The sequence below is a fragment of the Xenopus laevis genome, chromosome 1S, assembly GCF_017654675.1.
Source record: "Xenopus laevis strain J_2021 chromosome 1S, Xenopus_laevis_v10.1, whole genome shotgun sequence".
NCBI lineage: Eukaryota > Metazoa > Chordata > Amphibia > Anura > Pipidae > Xenopus > Xenopus laevis.
This window is the reverse complement of record NC_054372.1, coordinates 37,840,849-37,858,794: the sequence shown is the minus strand read 5'-3', so window position 1 is coordinate 37,858,794 and position 17,946 is coordinate 37,840,849. Positions and strand designations below refer to the sequence as shown.

General features: G+C 39.1%; 1 protein-coding gene across 4 annotated transcripts in view; it reads left to right on the top strand.

The window, feature by feature from the left end:
• galnt7.S (polypeptide N-acetylgalactosaminyltransferase 7 S homeolog) overlaps window positions 1-10,876 on the top strand; it is an 84,237-nt gene extending 73,361 nt beyond the window's left edge. For all 4 annotated transcript variants that reach the window (XM_018243206.2, XM_018243207.2, XM_018243205.2 and 1 more), the window contains 6 exons: window positions 1,164-1,281; window positions 1,997-2,119; window positions 5,526-5,744; window positions 6,047-6,145; window positions 7,508-7,636; window positions 10,182-10,876. In XM_018243206.2, the coding sequence (XP_018098695.1) occupies window positions 1,164-1,281; window positions 1,997-2,119; window positions 5,526-5,744; window positions 6,047-6,145; window positions 7,508-7,636; window positions 10,182-10,319 (826 nt within the window). In that variant the 3' untranslated portion in view covers window positions 10,320-10,876. The remainder of the gene's footprint in view (window positions 1-1,163; window positions 1,282-1,996; window positions 2,120-5,525; window positions 5,745-6,046; window positions 6,146-7,507; window positions 7,637-10,181) is intronic.
• The last annotated feature ends 7,070 nt before the right edge of the window (window positions 10,877-17,946 follow it).

The window sequence follows — 17,946 nt, the reverse complement described above, 5'->3', positions numbered from 1 at the left end:
TTTTTATATTATTTCCCTTTCTCTTCTACTTTTCTCCAGCTTGCTGTATAAAATGCAAATCAGTGACCTCGGCAACCAAATATTCTTATCTCAAGCTGCCTTTATACAGTTATTCTATATAATATTTCTTCTCTTTATATTCAGGCTCTCTCTTAGCCATCTTATATTCTGACTTCCAAACCTCTACCTGGTTGCTAGGGAAGGTAAGCCCAAGCAGCCAAAACTAAAAAAAGTAGAAAAAAATGTAGACCAATTGCAGATTTTCTAAAAATACTTTTTATATCTAATTTTCAACTGTACAGTGAACTACCCCTTTAATGATACATGCTAATTTAACGGTACATTGGCATGTATTATTCCAGCTAAGTGTGCACACCTAGTTATTTATAACCCTGATTAAATCAAACAGATGCCTTCAGTTATTTTTTCATGTGATTTTCACAACTAATGCATGAATTCCCTGCTCCCCACTTAGGACATAGTGTACACTATATGGCCAAATGTATGTGGACACCCCATATAATTATTGGAACTGGCTATTTAATCCACACCTATCATTGCCAACCCAGGTGCTATTACATCATAGAGTGACACTTCCCAACTCTGTGTTTCCTACTGGTGGAAGGATAATGCCTTCATGGTCAAAGTAAGGACCATACTGATTTGGGTTGCAGAGAATTTGACTGGCCAGCACAGAGCCCAACCTCAACCAAACTGGAGGGGCAGATTGAATCTCCCATATAAGCCAGGTCTGATTGCTCAACATCGGTGCCCAACCTCAACCAGATCCCACCAACAATGTTGGAAAGCCTTCCCAGAAACATAAAGGGTAAATGCAGTTTTAGCTGCAAAAAAGGGGTTGGAATTTATGTTAATAACATTGGTGTTGGAATGAGATGTTGGACAGGAAGGTGCCCACACACTTAAGGCTATATAGTGTAGATGTTATTTGCAAGTATTTTACAATAGACCTTGTGTAGCATACTTCCAAATCATTGCTAACCATGTCATAATGCACAATATATAATCACAGCATGGATGGCAACAACATATGAATGATCATGGGGAGATACTGGGCTTTGTTGGTTGTTTTCATATTGGTTAAGATTAGTGTTTGAATTGCTGTGTTTAATCCAAGATATTATCACATTGGTTCGTCTTAGGTCCCCTGCAATGGCTGGAGGCCTGTTTGCCATTGAGCGAGATTATTTTTTCGAACTAGGTCTTTATGATCCAGGTTTGCAGATCTGGGGTGGTGAAAATTTCGAAATTTCCTACAAGGCAAGTAGAACATAAAATCGTGTATTTTATTTTATGTTGGACCAGCTATTTAGCTTCTGATTTAATCAGTCTAATGTATAATCAATCTCTAGCAATGAATCATTACATATAAGAATAAGTGCACTCTGTATTTCATTTGAGAGCATTGTGAGGTCTGATCATGGAGCTTTGTACGTTTATCTACCTGACTCTTTTGAAATCTGGTAGGGAAACCATGCATTATACAAAAACTCCAGCAAAAATGAACTTAAAAATGCATATTTCCCAGTTATTGTATTATAAAGCATATTATAAAGTTATATTATTATAAAGCATTATTACATTATTACTCACTATATTACCATTACTTAGCAAAGTTTAAGTAGAGATACTCCCTCAACTTCACTCCATTTTTTGTTCTATTTGGCTGACTGACTGAGAAGTTCATTACACTGGGGGGTTATCTGTGCACTGGGAATCTATTTACATACCTTGAAATGATGTAGCTTCAATCTCCCTGTTTAACTCAAGAAATAAAAAGTATTTTCAACCCAAGCCCTATTCATCCAACTCATGTTGATCAAGGGGGTGTATTGCCCACTCTAAAAAAGCTTCTATTACAAGGATTAACTGTTTTTTTTACTTTCTTTGTATTGTTTTCTAATTATTCATTTGTTTTGACAAATATATGTTTGTTTTTTAAGTAAATGACCAAGTCCTACTGTTGCTATTTCAGATATGGCAGTGTGGAGGAAAATTGTTGTTTACCCCTTGTTCTCGTGTAGGACACATTTACCGTCTACATGGTTGGCAAGGAAACCCTACACCTGCACATGTTGGATCTTCTCCAACACTGAAGGTAAGTTATAGTGAAATACTAATGATCTATCAGGTCCCAAAGGCTTTCAGATTTTGGTTCCATTTTTGTGGTTTAACACATGTTCAGAACCTCCTTAGCTGTTAAGAAGGATAGAAATATATGAAATTATTATCATACAAATCATCATACTGCTGTTGCAAGGATTGCAGGGGCACAAGTAAGTCTCTGTCCCAAGTCTCACACATGTATTCCCAGAATATCGAAAGAGAAGAAATAATTTTTCCTAAATCGCTGTCCTTCAGACTGGGCCTTCAGCCACTACTTTGGACATTGCAGTTTGGATACCTCTGCTAATGGTTATGGCACAAAGTGTGTTTTGATTGCTGCTTCTCAGTTGGCAAACTAAAGTGCTTGGTGTCACCATTTTATTTCAAATCTAAATAATGAAAAGTATTCAGAACAGATATTAAATAGCAAGTTTGTGGACAATGTCAGGTTGTTGTGATCTACTGGTCTACAGATCTTCTGATAGATCATGATCTACCTTCTGGGTACCTCAGTTATCAGGCGCATAGATACATTTTCTTGTCCGTAGTTAAAATAAATGGTAACGTTGGAGCTGTAATGTTTTTCTTCTTTCCCATTTGTTGATCACCTTCCCCAGTGAAGAACAAACGTTCCTTTTTTATTAAAGGGGAACTATCGCGAAAATGAACATTTAATTTAAGCTTCATCATATTGAAATAAGAAACTTTGTAAATACAATCAATTAAATATTCTGCATTGTTTCTGAAATAATCAAGTTTATCTTTACTATTCCACTCTCAGCATCTGGTTCTCTTCATTCCGTCTTCTTGCAGCAGTTGGGTGTCAGATATTCATTGACTGTTGGATCCAATGTATCTTATAGGGGGGGGCTCCTTTTGCCTAGAAGATGTATTACTCAAATAACTCAAATATCTAACAAAATAACTGCCATTTGCTCAAATCCTGCATGTAGAGAGACATGATGATTTTAATAAAGTGAGCTTTAATACATCTTCTAGGCAAAAGAAGCCCCCCTAAATGATATAATGGATCTAACTGTCAATGACTATCTGACACCCAACTGCTGCATAAAGATAGGTAGTGAAGATAAACTTGATTATTTCAGAAGCTCTACAGAATTTTTAATTGATCATATTTAGAAAACATCTTCTTTCAGTATGCTGAAGCTTATATTACATTTTCATTTTCGTGATCGTTCCCTTCCCCTTTAAATAAAATGGTATAGGATGTATTAAGGTGCCCCGACACTGAGAGATCCGTTCGTTTGGCAATGTCGCCAAACGAGCGGATCTCCCTCCGATATGCCCACCTTGAGGTGGGCAATATCGGGCTGATCCGATCGTGGGCCCTATGGCCCAACGATCGGATCCTAACGAGGCCTTAACGGGCGGTCGGATCGCGGGACCACATCAACGAATAGATGCGGCCGCGATCCGACGGGATTTTCTGTCCCATCCGATCGAGATCTGGCCGACTTTCGGCCAGATCTCGATCGGTGAAGCCCGTCAGTGAGCCCCATACACGGGCCAATAAGCAGCTTTTATCGGCCCTTTATCTGGAAACCTGTTATCCTACCATGTCCCATAGAGGCCCATTTAAAGAAACAATTTATTTTTGATTAATGTTCTTTTTCTCTGTAATTATAAAAGTGCCTTGTACCTGATGGTAACTAAGTTAGCATACATCCTTGTTTATGGGTAAATAATCCTACTGGGTTTTTTTTTAAATGTTTTTAATTGCCTTAAAGAGGCCTAATGGACAGAACACTTTTTTTTAATTCTTAGCAACTCTCTATTATACTAAAGTAGGTTTCTATGGAATGCAGTATTTGTTTGTCCCATGCTACACTGCTGGTTCTGACTCTTGAAACAATGTAGCGGAATCTAGCCTTGCATGATTTTTACATTAATTCAAATTCAGATCCATTAGGGCAGAGAACAGAAAGAGCTAAACACTAGTTATATTGCAAATAATTACTATCAGGACTGCTTAGGTCTGTTCTTCTGCATTGTACAATACTATTCCTGAATAGCTATAAGCTATTCTGAAATCATGCAGTTTGTATTGTAATAAGTTAGCCAATAAAGACATAACCTACTAGTTCTAGATTAGCAGCCATAAGCCAACACTGCCTCCACCCTGGCTGCTGACAGAGGGAAAGCTGGCATTCAGCCTATAACACTGGCACAAAACATATACAACCCCTGTTTAGTTTTTGTGATGCTTTGTTTTCACAGGTCCAAGCTTCTTTAGCTAATCTAACAATAGGACACAGAAGTTCCGTGGTTTGGTGTAACCTTAGGAAGATTTTGTTTATTAAACTTTGCCATTTAGGATTTAAATTAGGATTTGTGAAGCTGCATAACAAAGGACAATGGCATATGTAGCAATTCAACCCTCGTGGTCCTTTAAGAATAAGTCCCGGTAAAGCTGTACAGGGATTGGATAAGGGGATCCAATCCCAATGCAGATTTACGGGACTTAGTCTTAAAGGATCAATGAGGGTACAGGAAATCTTAATAGGAGAAAAGCTTCCATGCACGGAGCTGCTGTGTCCTTTTTTGTGAAGCTGGCAGCACGCTGAAAGCAGGGGGGCCCGGCTAATCAAGTAAGTGAAGCATGGCCGGGCCCCCCCTTAGACACAAAACCATGCGGGCCCGGGACAACTGTCCCCCCCCTGTGACCTCCTGATGGCAGCCCTGTCTGCATGTGTTCAGTGGTAAGAAGCAGAGGGCATAGCATGAAGCCTGGTGGGAAGGAAATAGGAACCATTCTTTGCAGAACAAGCAAAAATACATGGAACCTTCTTCCTGCAGATTTGGTAGCGTCTTTTATAGAACCATTTCTAAAACCTATAAGTCGTAAAAGCTAAAGGACATTCACTGATTGCATAGTGCCTGCTGTTTTTTTTTTTAATATTTTTCCTTCTATTAATACTGCATACTCATTCCCTGTCTGTGCATAAAAATTTCTGAGATCCAGTGTATAACCTGGTGCTGTGCATTTGTGCTCGAGTTATTTTTCGGCAACTTGTGGCATTTCCCAGCAGAGCAGCTGATATGTCATTTTTTAGCAATGTATCCAGCCTTTGTGTACTGTATTGCTACCAGACTGGTCATCATCCTTTTATAGAGACACTCTAATTATATTAAAATACATCATTTCTACTATCAACCACCCAGTGTGTACAGAACAGTAGAAGATTGCAGCTAGCTTTGGCTTGGTTTTGTTGCCCAAGATGCCACTTACCCCAAGGACAGCCCAATTTAGCGCTGAAGGTTTCCTGTTCCTGCTGGAAATTCATCTCATGGAGATGTTCCATAAACCGGTTTACCTTCAAAATATCTAAAAGATGAAAATACTGATTTGTCTAAACAGAAATCTGTTTATTTTACAGAACTATGTCAGAGTGGTGGAGGTCTGGTGGGATGATTACAAAGATTATTTCTATGCCAGTCGTCCAGAGACCAAAGCTCTTGCCTACGGGGACATTAGTGCACTGAAGAAGTTCCGCGAGGATTACAACTGCAAAAGCTTCAAATGGTTTATGGAGGAAATCGCATATGATATCCCAGAATACTATCCCCTTCCACCTAGAAATGTTGAATGGGGAGAGGTGAGTTCTGCCTAAGTCGAATACCTTACTCTGGTTTATTGGTGTAAAGTCCGGGTTAGCTCTGTATCACTTGGTCACCTTGTGAATAAACCCTAGAGTGTTTTTGGTAATATTGCAAGAAAGTGAAGCCTTCCCTAAAATCAGCTTGCTTTCCTGTAAAATCACTTTTTTACCCCAACTAGACAGTAATAAACCCAATGCTTTTGGAACAATTACATGTTATGGAATGTGATATCACCCTTATATGGAAAATAGTATTTGATTGCCTGTTTGCTGTGTTTAATAATGATCTTATTTTTCAGATAAGAGGCTTTGAGACTGACTACTGTATTGATAGTATGGGCCATACAAATGGAGGCCTTGCAGAACTAGGGGGATGCCACAGAATGGGAGGAAATCAAGTAAGATCCATTTAGACTTACATCTTTACTGACACGACCCTTGTTAGCACAATTGCCATTACTAAAAATTACTGAGTGCTGGACTGGAGTATGGGCACTGTAATGTAGTCTGGTCCTGACTTCAAGTAGTTTCTGATCATCACCACCAGGGACTTAAAGCGGAACTAAAAATTTAATATAAGCTTCATCATACTGAAATAAGAAGTTTTCTAAATATAATCAATAAAAAATGTTGTACTGTTTCTGAAATAATCAAGTTTATCTTCACTATCCCTCTCTCAGCATCGGTTTCTCTTCATTCTGTCTTTATGCAGCAGTTTGGTGTCAGATATTCATTGGCAGTTAGATCTAATATATCTCATAGGGGGACTCACTCTAATAAAATTATCAGAAATCCTGTCTCTCTACATGCAGAATTTATGCAAAAGGCAGTTATTTTGTTTGTACTGGAATCGGTTATTTGAGTGAGCTCTGATACATCTGCTAGGAAAGGAGCCCCCCTATAAGATATATTGGATCTAACTGTCAGTGAATATCTGACACCCAACTCCTTCAAGAAGACAGAATAAAGAGAAAAAAATGCTGAGAGACAGAAAGTGAAGATAAACTTGATTATTTTAGAAATGATGCAGAATATTTAATTGATTGTATTTATTATTATTGTTTCTAATTTCAGTATCATGAAGCATATATTTAATTTTCATTTTCGCAATAGTTCCCCTTTAAGTTAACAAAGCCAGACCTGAGTACCAGCTTTACCTTTCAGAGATCTTAATGGTTTATCAGTAATCTCCCTCATACTAACTATTTTTTTCAAGGCGAAACCATTGGTGTGTAATTGTACATGCCAAATATGCTGGAACAGCCGATACATTCTGTGGCTCACAGCATGAGTGAGTTGTTTGCAGCAGGAACAAAAAAGTTTGTTCGAGGAACAAAAAATACATTAACCATTCACATTAAGGGCAGAGACACACCCTCAGATTCGGGGCGATTAGTCGCCTGGCGAAAAATCTCCTCTTCTTCAGGGCGACTAATCTCCCCGAACTGCCTTCCCGCCGGCTAGAATGAAAATCACCGGCAGGATAGCACTCTGAGCGCTTTGGTTTCCAAAGTCGCCTCACGAGGAAACTTCGGGGGACTTTGTAAAATGAATCGCTCCGGGTGCCATCCCGCCGGCGATTTACATTCTAGCCGGCGGGAAGGCAGTTCGGGGAGATTAGTCACCCCGAAGAAGAGGAGATTTGTCGCCAGGCGACTAATCGCCCCGAATCTGAGCTTGTGTCTCTGCCCTAAAAGGTTTTTTTTTAACATTTGTATTGAACATGGAGGTTTCATTTCTTTAATTGGTTTTTATTTTAGCTTTTCCGAATAAATGAAGCAAATCAGTTGATGCAGTACGATCAGTGTCTCACTAAGGGGACGGATGACTCAAATGTTATGCTTACACACTGTAATTTAAATGAATATAAGGAATGGCAGTACTTTAAGGTAAGTTCTGTGTCTTTACCGAATATCTATTACTAATGTCTGTATAAAAGCTGTCTTGCCCTTGCATTAAAACGGAGTGCTCCTTAGAAGAGAATTTCATTATTTCATTCAAAACATTGAGCAGTGAATTCTGGAGAGCTAAAGCTGATATTTGAATGAATTTACAGCTTTGGGGCAGTGTTTGACAAACATTTTCATTACAAGTCCCAGTTAAAGGTCCAACTTTTGGGTAAGGCACCCCTCAAGCTTTAACCTCACCTGTAACTCATGAAATGTGTACAGAGACAGGTATGGCACCCATTATCCGGAAACACGTTATCCAGAAAGCTCAGAATTACAGAAAGGCCGTCTCCCATAGACTCCATTTTATCCAAATAATCCAAATTTTTAAAAATTATTTTCTTTTTCTCAGTAATAATAAAACAGTACCTTGTACTTGATCCAAACTAAGTTAGAATTAACCCTTATTAGAAGCAAACCCAGCCTATTGGGTTTATTTAATGTTTACATGTTTTTCTAGTAGATTTAAGGTATGAAGATCCAAATTACAGAAAGATCCTTTATCCGGAAATCCTCAGGTCCCGAGCATTCTGGATAACAGGTCCCATACCTGTATAGGACCTGTATAGGAAAATATCTGTGTATCATCCCTTCAATATCTATGGCAACTAACGCATATTTACCCCAAATCTCATCCTTACTGAACTTAAAGGAGAAGGAAAGGCTAAAATTAAATAAGCCTTATCAGAAAGGTCCATCTAAATATACCAGTAAACCCCCAAAGTAATGCTGCTCTGAGTGCCCTGTCAAAAGAAACACAGCATTTCTTTCCTTCTATTGTGTACACATGGGCTTCTTTATCAGACTTCCTGTTTTCAGCTTAAACCTCATTGCCCTGGGCGTGAGCATGCTCAGTTTGCTCCTCTCCCCCCCCCCATCTCTACTGTAATCTGAGCCCAGAGCAGGGAGAGACTCAGGCAAACAAAGAGTTTCTAAAGCTGTTTACTCAGGTATGGTAAAACATTCTACAGAATAAATATAGCATTCTAGCTTGCACTATTGCAGCTAATCTATTGGCAATAAAATGCCTCCGTAGCTTTCCTTCTCCTTTAAAACTGGGCATTCTGGTGTATTTATGAGAGCAAATCTTTACCCAAACCGGCATTTAGGCTTATTACCCGATGCCACTATTGCAAGCTCCCTCATTGGGTCACATTCTCTAAAGAGTGACATGGCCGTCACTAGCAACAATCCGCCAGAAATCTCATCCGCAGGGACATAGCCAATTCACTAACAGGCGTAGAGGACAATTCACTGGTGAATGAGACCGTCACTAGCGTTCGCTCGCACCCTATCGCCAGGCGACTTTTAGATGCAAATTTTACTGAATGTTACCAGAGTTTACTTCGCCACCTTAGACCAGGTGAACTGAAAAAAACAAAGCTCCATCCTCCTGAGTCTTGTCTCAATGACATCATATCTTGTATGCCGGAAATGCATTAAATTTGTAAAGAAAAAACGCTGGCGACTTTCCTTTTTTTAAAGCGGAATTGCCATCAAAAGTCCAAACTATTAAAGATTTTTGTGTAAGGAATTTTTTAAAACGAATTTGAGCGGCATGCCAAATTTGTTTAGGGGTGGCCTTGTGTCTAGGGCAGTGGTCCCTAAACCAGTAGCTCGCGAGCAACATGTTGCTCCCAGTGGCATCGAAGTAGGTGCTTATTTTTGAATTCCAGACTAGGCAAAGCAAGTTTTGGTTGTATAAAAACCAGATTTACTGCCAAGCAGAGCCTCCTGTAGGCTACCAGTCCACATAGGGGCTACTAAACAGCCAATAACAGCCCTTATTTGACATCCCCATGGACTTTTCCATGCTTGTGTTGCTTTCCAACTCTTTTTTACATTTAAATGTGGCTCACGAGTAAAAAAGGTTGGGGACCCCTGGTCTAGGGCATAAGAGGATCTCTTCTGTCTTTATTGTGGCTCGTTGGACATGTGTTTGAAAAAGTTGCCACTTCAAACATTTGCACCAACATTACTAATAAAAACGTCCATACGACTTTAATGTACCTGCCTTATTCAAATTAACCTAAGCTCAAGAGTAGTAGTGAAGTTTCGCAGAAATGAACGCTAGCAAAAATTCGCTATGAAATGCTCGCCCAGCTGAACTATTGATAGCGGATATTCGCCAGCGTTTGGCTGCTGAGACACAACTTCGCGTTTTAGTGAATTTGCGTAGTGGTAACGAATTTGCGCCTGGAGAAGTGGGGCTTAATGTGGCGGAGCGGTTGTTGGCGAAAATTCGTCCTTTAGTGAATTTGCCTCATGGGGTTCAGCCCCTCAGTCTGGAAACCACTGCCTTAGGGTAATGGCACACAGTGCCGTACAGGAATATTCTTCCATAGACTAATATGGTTATTACGCTGCGTTTTTCTGCCCACAAGATACAAATCGCACCAGCAGCAGAATGCTATCTTGAGTTTGAGGGTTTCTGAAATGTTGTTACCATATAAACACTAACATATCAATATGAATTTGTCCCTAGAACATGCACCGATTACTCCACATTCCTACAGGAAAATGCTTAGACCGTTCAGAGGTTCTCCACCAAGTGTTCCTCTCAGACTGTGAGTCCAACAAAACGACTCAGAGATGGGAAATGAATAACATCCTTGGTGTTTAAGTCTAGCTACTGTGAAGCAGAATCATATAAACCGTATCTGAGGACAAGCCTGAAAGCTGCTGCAATGAAGAACTATGTACAGCCTGCAGTCTTCTCACTTCAATGAAGGAACTTGGGACACTTTTGAAGATGCTGATAGTGTCCCCGTGCAGTTAATGTTTACAAGACTGCTTTTACCTTAAACCTTAGATGTTTACATCATCTTGTTTCAAGATAATGATAGTCAAAGTGCTTTTAGCTTTGTTTATAAGAACAGAGTTAAAGACAATTATTTTTGGGATTCTTCTCAGGGGCTGAAAGGTAGATTTTATCTCACACTTGAAAATGATTCGGTTAGCTGGACATTCGTTATTTTTGGTGATTGTGTTGGTCTCGATTTTTGTTTCTCCTGTTTTTTTTTCTTTTTTTCAAAGCACTGCCACAGTTTCTTTTAGCTATGGTGGCCTTGTCTGTACTGCTGTTTTTTGAATGGGCAAATTGGAAACTATCTCGGTGCCTCTTCCATTTCCGTAAATATCTATGGTAACAATGTGTAAAAGAGTGAAGCCTGAAAGGAACTCCATTATTCTGTTGTAGCTTATCACTAGGGTTGCCACCTTGCCAGTATTTTACCAGCCTGGCCGGTAAAAATAATGGTTGATCCCAATGTTATTAATTGGGAAAAAAGATAAATATATATGAAGGCCGGTATTTTTTTCTCCACAAAAGGTGGCAACCCTACTTATCACCTATATGTGAAAAGTATCCAAATTGTTGATGCTTTGGGAACAATGAATGGGCAGGTGCAACACGAGTGGTAAATAACTGGGCATTTTCAGTGCTGGACTGGCCCACCGGGATACCACCGGGATACCAGGAAAAGTCCCGGTGGTCCCAGGTGCCAGTGGGCCTCTTGCTTCTAACCATTTGGCTGATTTTATGGTCATTCCCTATTTCTTTATGGGAAAAAAAGACTCTTAATTAAGGAAGAATAGAGTATAGTAAATATATAATAAAAGACTAGGAGAATAAAGAGTTTGAGTTAGGAGACGAGATATAATAATAAGTGGGCCCACAGTCTAAGGTTTTCTGGTGGGCCCCGGATATCCCAGTCCAACACTGGGCATTTTGCTCCATTCTAATAGTAGCTATCTATATGTCTGAATCAGACCTGCATTCCTCCTTCTGATTGTACGGCATTTATCGGCACAGAGCTGTGTAACAAAAAATTGGAAAGGAAAGCTTTAGCTTAAGGGCATCATGCCCGTACATTGCTTTCATCTTGGATTTTGATAACCCTGTTGCCAACCTTTAACCAAACCCATTTATAGAAATGTGTCCTACACTGTTAAAGCCGTTTCAAAGAGATAAAAAAATATCACTCAAATGTATTTTCCTTTTGGTACATTGCTCAAAGTTTTGACCATTCAGTACAATATCTCCTGATGTGTTGTAGGTTATACTACAATTCATTATAAGCTTTAAAGGTGCATGTATCACCCAGTTATGGTTTGACTCCATAATCTGTTCTTTGAGATGCATTGTGCAAGAGAACAATCACTGTTTTATGTGCTAAATGTAGACCACTGAGCAATGGCGGGCCATACAATAATTATGCCTCACAGTGCGATTGTGTTCATTCTTAAACATTAACGACAAACTTGTATTTTTTTTTTGTTCTATTCTTTGAGGAACACTATCTCCCCTCATTCACTGCTCTTTGCAAATCCTAGTTTTTAAAGGCAAATTATTTTTTATCTAATGGTTTTGTTTTCATTAAAGGACCAGTAACATCAATTTTTTTTATTAAAAAATGTGTTAGTGTAGAACGAAAAAAAAACAAAGACATATTAAACTTTTAAAACGGACCCGTCGCCACAAAAAAAATATTAAAACTCCTATGTCATCTCATTAGTCAAGTAAAATTAACTTTAATTACACAATATAAAATAGTTGAATCATGTTTCCTTCAGTCTGGGAATTCATAATTATAACATGCAGGCAGGAGCCATTTTGTGGACACTGTTATTAAGGCAAGTCTTGTATCATCTCAGAATCTTGTTTGTGCACCAGAATGGGGGACCTGATGTCCATTCCCATGCCCTGGATACACAATTAAATGGTTAAGAGGACAGGGGAATACGGGGAGAGCAGCGACATCTAGGAAGTGCTGAATGGAAAGTGAAAGTAATTGTCTGCCCTGCCTCTATGCCTAAGGGATAGAGGAGGGGCAGACAATATTTGACAGCTGAGATTTTTAAATGAGCTTAAAAACAGCTATAAATGCTTTAATAAAAATTAGAAATTAAATTTCATGCTTAATTTGCAAAGGACTTTTATTATACAGATTTTTATGTCTGGGTGACAGGTCCACTTTAAATCGCTAAGTCTTTTTATTAAGAAATAACTTACCGAAACTCCGCTTGTGCTCCTCTTCAGAAAAGGCAATCCATCGTGCGGCACTCGATTTCTCCTCCCTGCCTTCCTTATAGGAGATAGCCAGGGAAGAGAAATCGAGCACTGCATGATGGATCATCGACCTATTGCGTTTTCTGTAGAGGAACGCAAGCAGAGTTTCGGTAAGTTATTTCCTAATAAAGACATGGCGATTTAAAAGTTTAATATGTCTTTGTGGGTTTTTTTCGTTCTACACCAACGAATTTTTTAATAAAAAAAATTGATGTTACTGATCCTTTAAGGGTCGAATTGAAAATTCAAATTCAGGTTTTCAATTTTTTTTAATGGTCAAACCTGTCAAATTAGACTAGGGCGTTATCTAAACTCGATTCGAGTTTTGCATTGGATTTTCAAGATTCATCATACTCTGTCCTCTGGCCACCTTAAACCTGCCGAATTACCGCTTAAGTCATTGGGAGGGGTCCAGGGATCAATTTGGAGATGTTTGCAGCCTTCCTGACATTGATTTTTTTTTCTGAGAAAAAACTCGAATCAAGTTTGGAGGAATCGAATTCGATGGTTTGTTAGTCCAAGTTTAAATAATTTGATTTCATGAATAAATTTCGACTAGTCAAATTTCGAATTAATGGGAATTTAAAAAAGCCTCATATGAATTCAAAATTCGACCCTTGACAAATTTGCTTCTAAATTTTCGTGCTGCTTATTTTGTGTTAGAAGAGCAACCTTCTAGCTTGTTGATGGTGTCCTGTTACATTTATAGGCACTTTAATCATAGCTAGGAAATAGGCATGTGTCACCTCAACACAGAGGGCAAAGATGTTCATCAGTGAGTGGCAGTGAAACAGGGTTATCAGGCACAGGTTATATAGTGGATAACAGAAAAAAATGTGCTTAAATAAATAATCCCCTAGATGTTAACTTGAAGGAGAACCGCCACTTCAATGTCCCCATGTCTGGTAATAATTGTTTTTAGATGTATATTACTCCTAGACCACGCCTACTATTATGATGCAAAGAACAGCTTGCTTCCTATTGGTTTATATTATAAGTAACCGTGTTTGCTTAAAGGAATTGTTCAGTGTAAAAATAAATAAAAACTGGGTAAATAGACAGGCTGTGCAAAATAAAAAATGTTTCTAATATAGTTAGTTAGTCAAAAATGTAATGTGTAAAGACTGGAGTGACTGGATGTCTAACATAATAGCCAGAACACTACTTCCTGCTTTTCAGCTCTCTTGGTTTCCACTGATTTGTCTCCACTGACAGAGACAGGAGGGGGGGCCACATGGGTCATATCTGTTGCTTTTGAATCTGAGCTGAATGCTGAGGATCAATTGCGAACTCACTGAACAGTTATGTACCATGTGGCCCCCCTTCAAGTCACTGACTAACTCAGAGTTATAGAGCTGAAAGGCAGGAAGTAATGTTCTGGCTATTATGTTACACATCCAGTCACTCCAGCCTTTATACATTACATTTTTGGATAACTAACTATATTAGAAACATGTTTTATTTTGCACAACCTATTTACCCAGCTTTTATTTTCACACTGAGCTGTTCCTTAAAGGGAAATGTTCAATGGGAACGAACACCCATATCTAATTAAAGGCACTAAATTTGCCCAGGAGCAGTAACCCATAGCAACCAATAAAATGTTTGCTTTTAAACAGGTGACAAGTAAATGCTATCTGCTGATTGGTTGCTATGGATTGCAGCTCCTGGACAAACAGTGCATTTTATTAGATAACCCTCTTTGTTGCCAAATCTGTTTTTTTTTTCACTCCAGTTGATGCTCTGAGTCTTAATTATAAGCAGGGGTGCTTCGCCAATGAGGCGAGTTGAGGCTGTCGCCTCAGGCGGCAGCGCCCCACTAGGTAACAGGGGCAGCAAAAATGCTGCTCCTGGTACTTTAAGAGCGAATTTCCAGGGGAGGGGGGGCAGCAGCAACTGCTGCTGCTTCAGGCAGCGGAGGGGCCAGGATCGCCCCTGATTATAAGACTCCTCTTAATGGTTAGTTCACACAAGGAGATTTTGTCGCCTGGCAACTAATCGCCTCTTCTTCTGGGCGACAATCTCCCGGAACTGCCTTTGCGCGTCTTTCCATTCGCTATAATGAAAAGTCGCCTGCACTAAAGCACACGCGGCGATCCATTTTCCGAAGTCGCGCGACGTTTCCTCGTGAGGCAACTTCGGAAAACGCAGCGCCGCGTGTGCTTTAGCCAGGTGACAAAATCTTCCCGAATCTCCTCGTGTGAACTAACCCTAAAACAAATCTTGTAGATGGATGGAACACTGATTATATATATATATATATATATATATATATATATATATATATACTTCTGCAGTAGGGGGAAGCAGTGGTAAATCCCATGCCCTGTGCTTTTTTGTATGTTCTTTTGCTGGAAGCGAGGCAAAGCAGGCACGGGACACCAGGCCAATGGATGCCCACCATGTGGGAGAGAAGCCGTTTCCTCCACACGCACTATTGCCACGCGTGTTCCCTCGCTCTTTTTGCTACCATCCATTTATCCTTTTCTTTTAAAATTTCCTACATAGGGATTGATTTATCTATGTGTTGAATGCCAATAAGGATTTATTTTTGTTTTATGATTAACTTATTTTGAAATCTTAATTTAAAGACTAATTACACAGGACCGCAACCGTAACTCCATAGCTGCTAGGAGAAACCACAAAGCATCTCGGTGGGAGGTGCACTGACCTGAAAGCAATACTTTTAACCGTACCATAAATAACATGGACAAAACCAAAGACGATTTTATGTATAGAGTTTTAGGAGATGTAACAGCAATGGGACCAGTAACACCAATTTTTTTTAAAAAAAATGTTAGTATACAACGAAAAAAACCCATAAAGATAAATTAAATTTTGAAATCTTTATTAAGAAATAACTTACCGAAATGCTGCTTGCACTCCTATTAAGAAAAGGTGATCCATAGTGAGGTGCTCGATTTCTCCTCCCTGCCTTCCTTATAGGAGATAGCTAGGGAGGAGAAATTGAGCGCCGCACGATGGATCGTCGCCCTGTCACCTTTTCTGAAGAGGAGTGCAAGCAAGTTTCGGTAGCTATTTTTCAATAAAGACTTAGCGATTTCAAAGTTTGTGTCTTTGTTTTTCCTTGTATACCAGATATTTTCTGGTCCTTTAAGGACAAACCTATCTAGATGGACCCTGTCTAGCACAGGGGTCCCCAACCTTTTTTTACCCGTGAGCCACATTCAACACAAGCATGAAAAAGTCCCTCGGGGTGCCAAAAAAGGGCTGTGATTGGCTATTTGGTAGCCCCTATGTGGACTGGCAGCCTACAGAAGGCTCTGATTGGCACCATACGTCTTTATGCAATTAAAACTTGCTTCCAAGCCTGGAATTCAAAAATAAGCACCTGCTCTGAGCCCACTGGGAGCAACATCCAAGGGGTTGGTGAGGAACATGTTGCTCACAAGCTACTGGTTGGGGATCACTGCTCTAGCACATAGGAAACCGTTATTCCATTTTGTCTTTACTGTATGTAGATAAAATATTAATTATAGATTCTATAATAAACATGCGGTAGGTGAGCTGTGTAAGGAAACCTCATTATTCTATTGTATCATGCACGGTGTGTTCATGTAAGGAAGATGGAACTCCACGTGCAGTTGATGTGTGCTAAGATGGTATATTTGTGCAATGAAAGTGACCTGTGAAGTCCATTGTGTATAAATATAAATCATATATTGTGAGTGGGTACTGTATGTAAAGGTTTTTCTTACTCTTCTCTGGAACAAATCTCATCCTTTTTGCTTTGGAAATCCGGACCATCACTATGCATTTCTACTCATGTTTTTTTTTTTATGTTTGACTGATGCAGATTTTGATACACTGTATGTTTATGTAGAAATTGTACAAATACTGAAAATTTTATTAGGGATATATTTGGGAATTTCAATGCTAATTTGGGGGTTGCTTGGTTTTCTAGACGCGGTAATAAATATTTAAATTCTCTCTTCTTGCACACATTTATTTGTATCCGCGTGTTTCTGGTAACAGACGAGTGATGATGAGAGCACCACAATGGACTGATTAAGGGGCAGATTTATTAAGGTTCGAATTGTAAATTCAAATTTTCAAGTTGTATTTTTGGTCAAAACTCACAAAGTCGAGTTGGGAATTATCCCTGGGAACAACTCAAATTTGACTATTCTTCACCTATAACCTGCCGAGTTCATGTAGAAGTTAATGGGAGAAGTCCAGTGACCCATTTGAAGATGTGAATAGCCTTCTTGACATTCGAGGTTTTTTTAGGAGAAAAAAACAACTCGATTCAAGTTTGTTTAGGAGAAAAAAAATCTCGATTTAGGAGAAAAAACTTGATTCAAGTTTTCGGGCTGGTAATAATCAAGTTTTAGATGTTTGAGTTTTTTCTTAAAGGGGACGCGTCACCCAACAAAAATTATTCATAATCCTATTTTATCACATCAGTCAAGCAACATGAACTTTAATTGCACTATATAAATTATTTGAATCTTGTTTTCTTCAGTCTGGGAATTCATAATTATAACAAGCAGGCAGGAGCCATATTGTGGACACTGTTATTAAGACCAGCCTTGTATCATCTCAGAATCTTGTTTGTGCACCAGAATGGGGTGTCCATCCCCATGCCCTGGATACACAATTAAATGGTTAAGAGAATAGGGGAGAGCAGTGACATCTAGGAAGTGCTGAATGGAAAGTGAAAGTAATTGTCTGCCCCAGGGCATAGAGGGGCAGACAATATTTGATTGACAGCTGAGATGTTAAAATGAGCTTAAAACAGCTATGAATGCTTTAATAAAAAATAGAAATTGGATTTCATGTTTAATTTGAAAAGGACTTTTATTATACAGCTTTTTGTGTCTGGGTGACAGGTCCACTTTAAATAATACTATTCGAATTTCGAGGTCAAAGACTTATCAATCAACCTTTGATAAATCAGCCCCTAATTGTTTCATCTCTGTTCTGATGGATATTATACATACAAACATACATACATACACAAGTATTGGTAAAAAGAAAGAAACTGTCTGAATAAATCAGTGTACGTCTTAAAAATATCAGGTCCTGTTGGTCATCAGCCATGTGATCACTGTCGCCGTATCAACCTAATGGGCCCTCTGCATGCCTTACATTTGCACCAGCTCTATACCCAGGCTTTATGGGTGAGCAGCTCGGATTCCTGGCACTGCTGAAATTT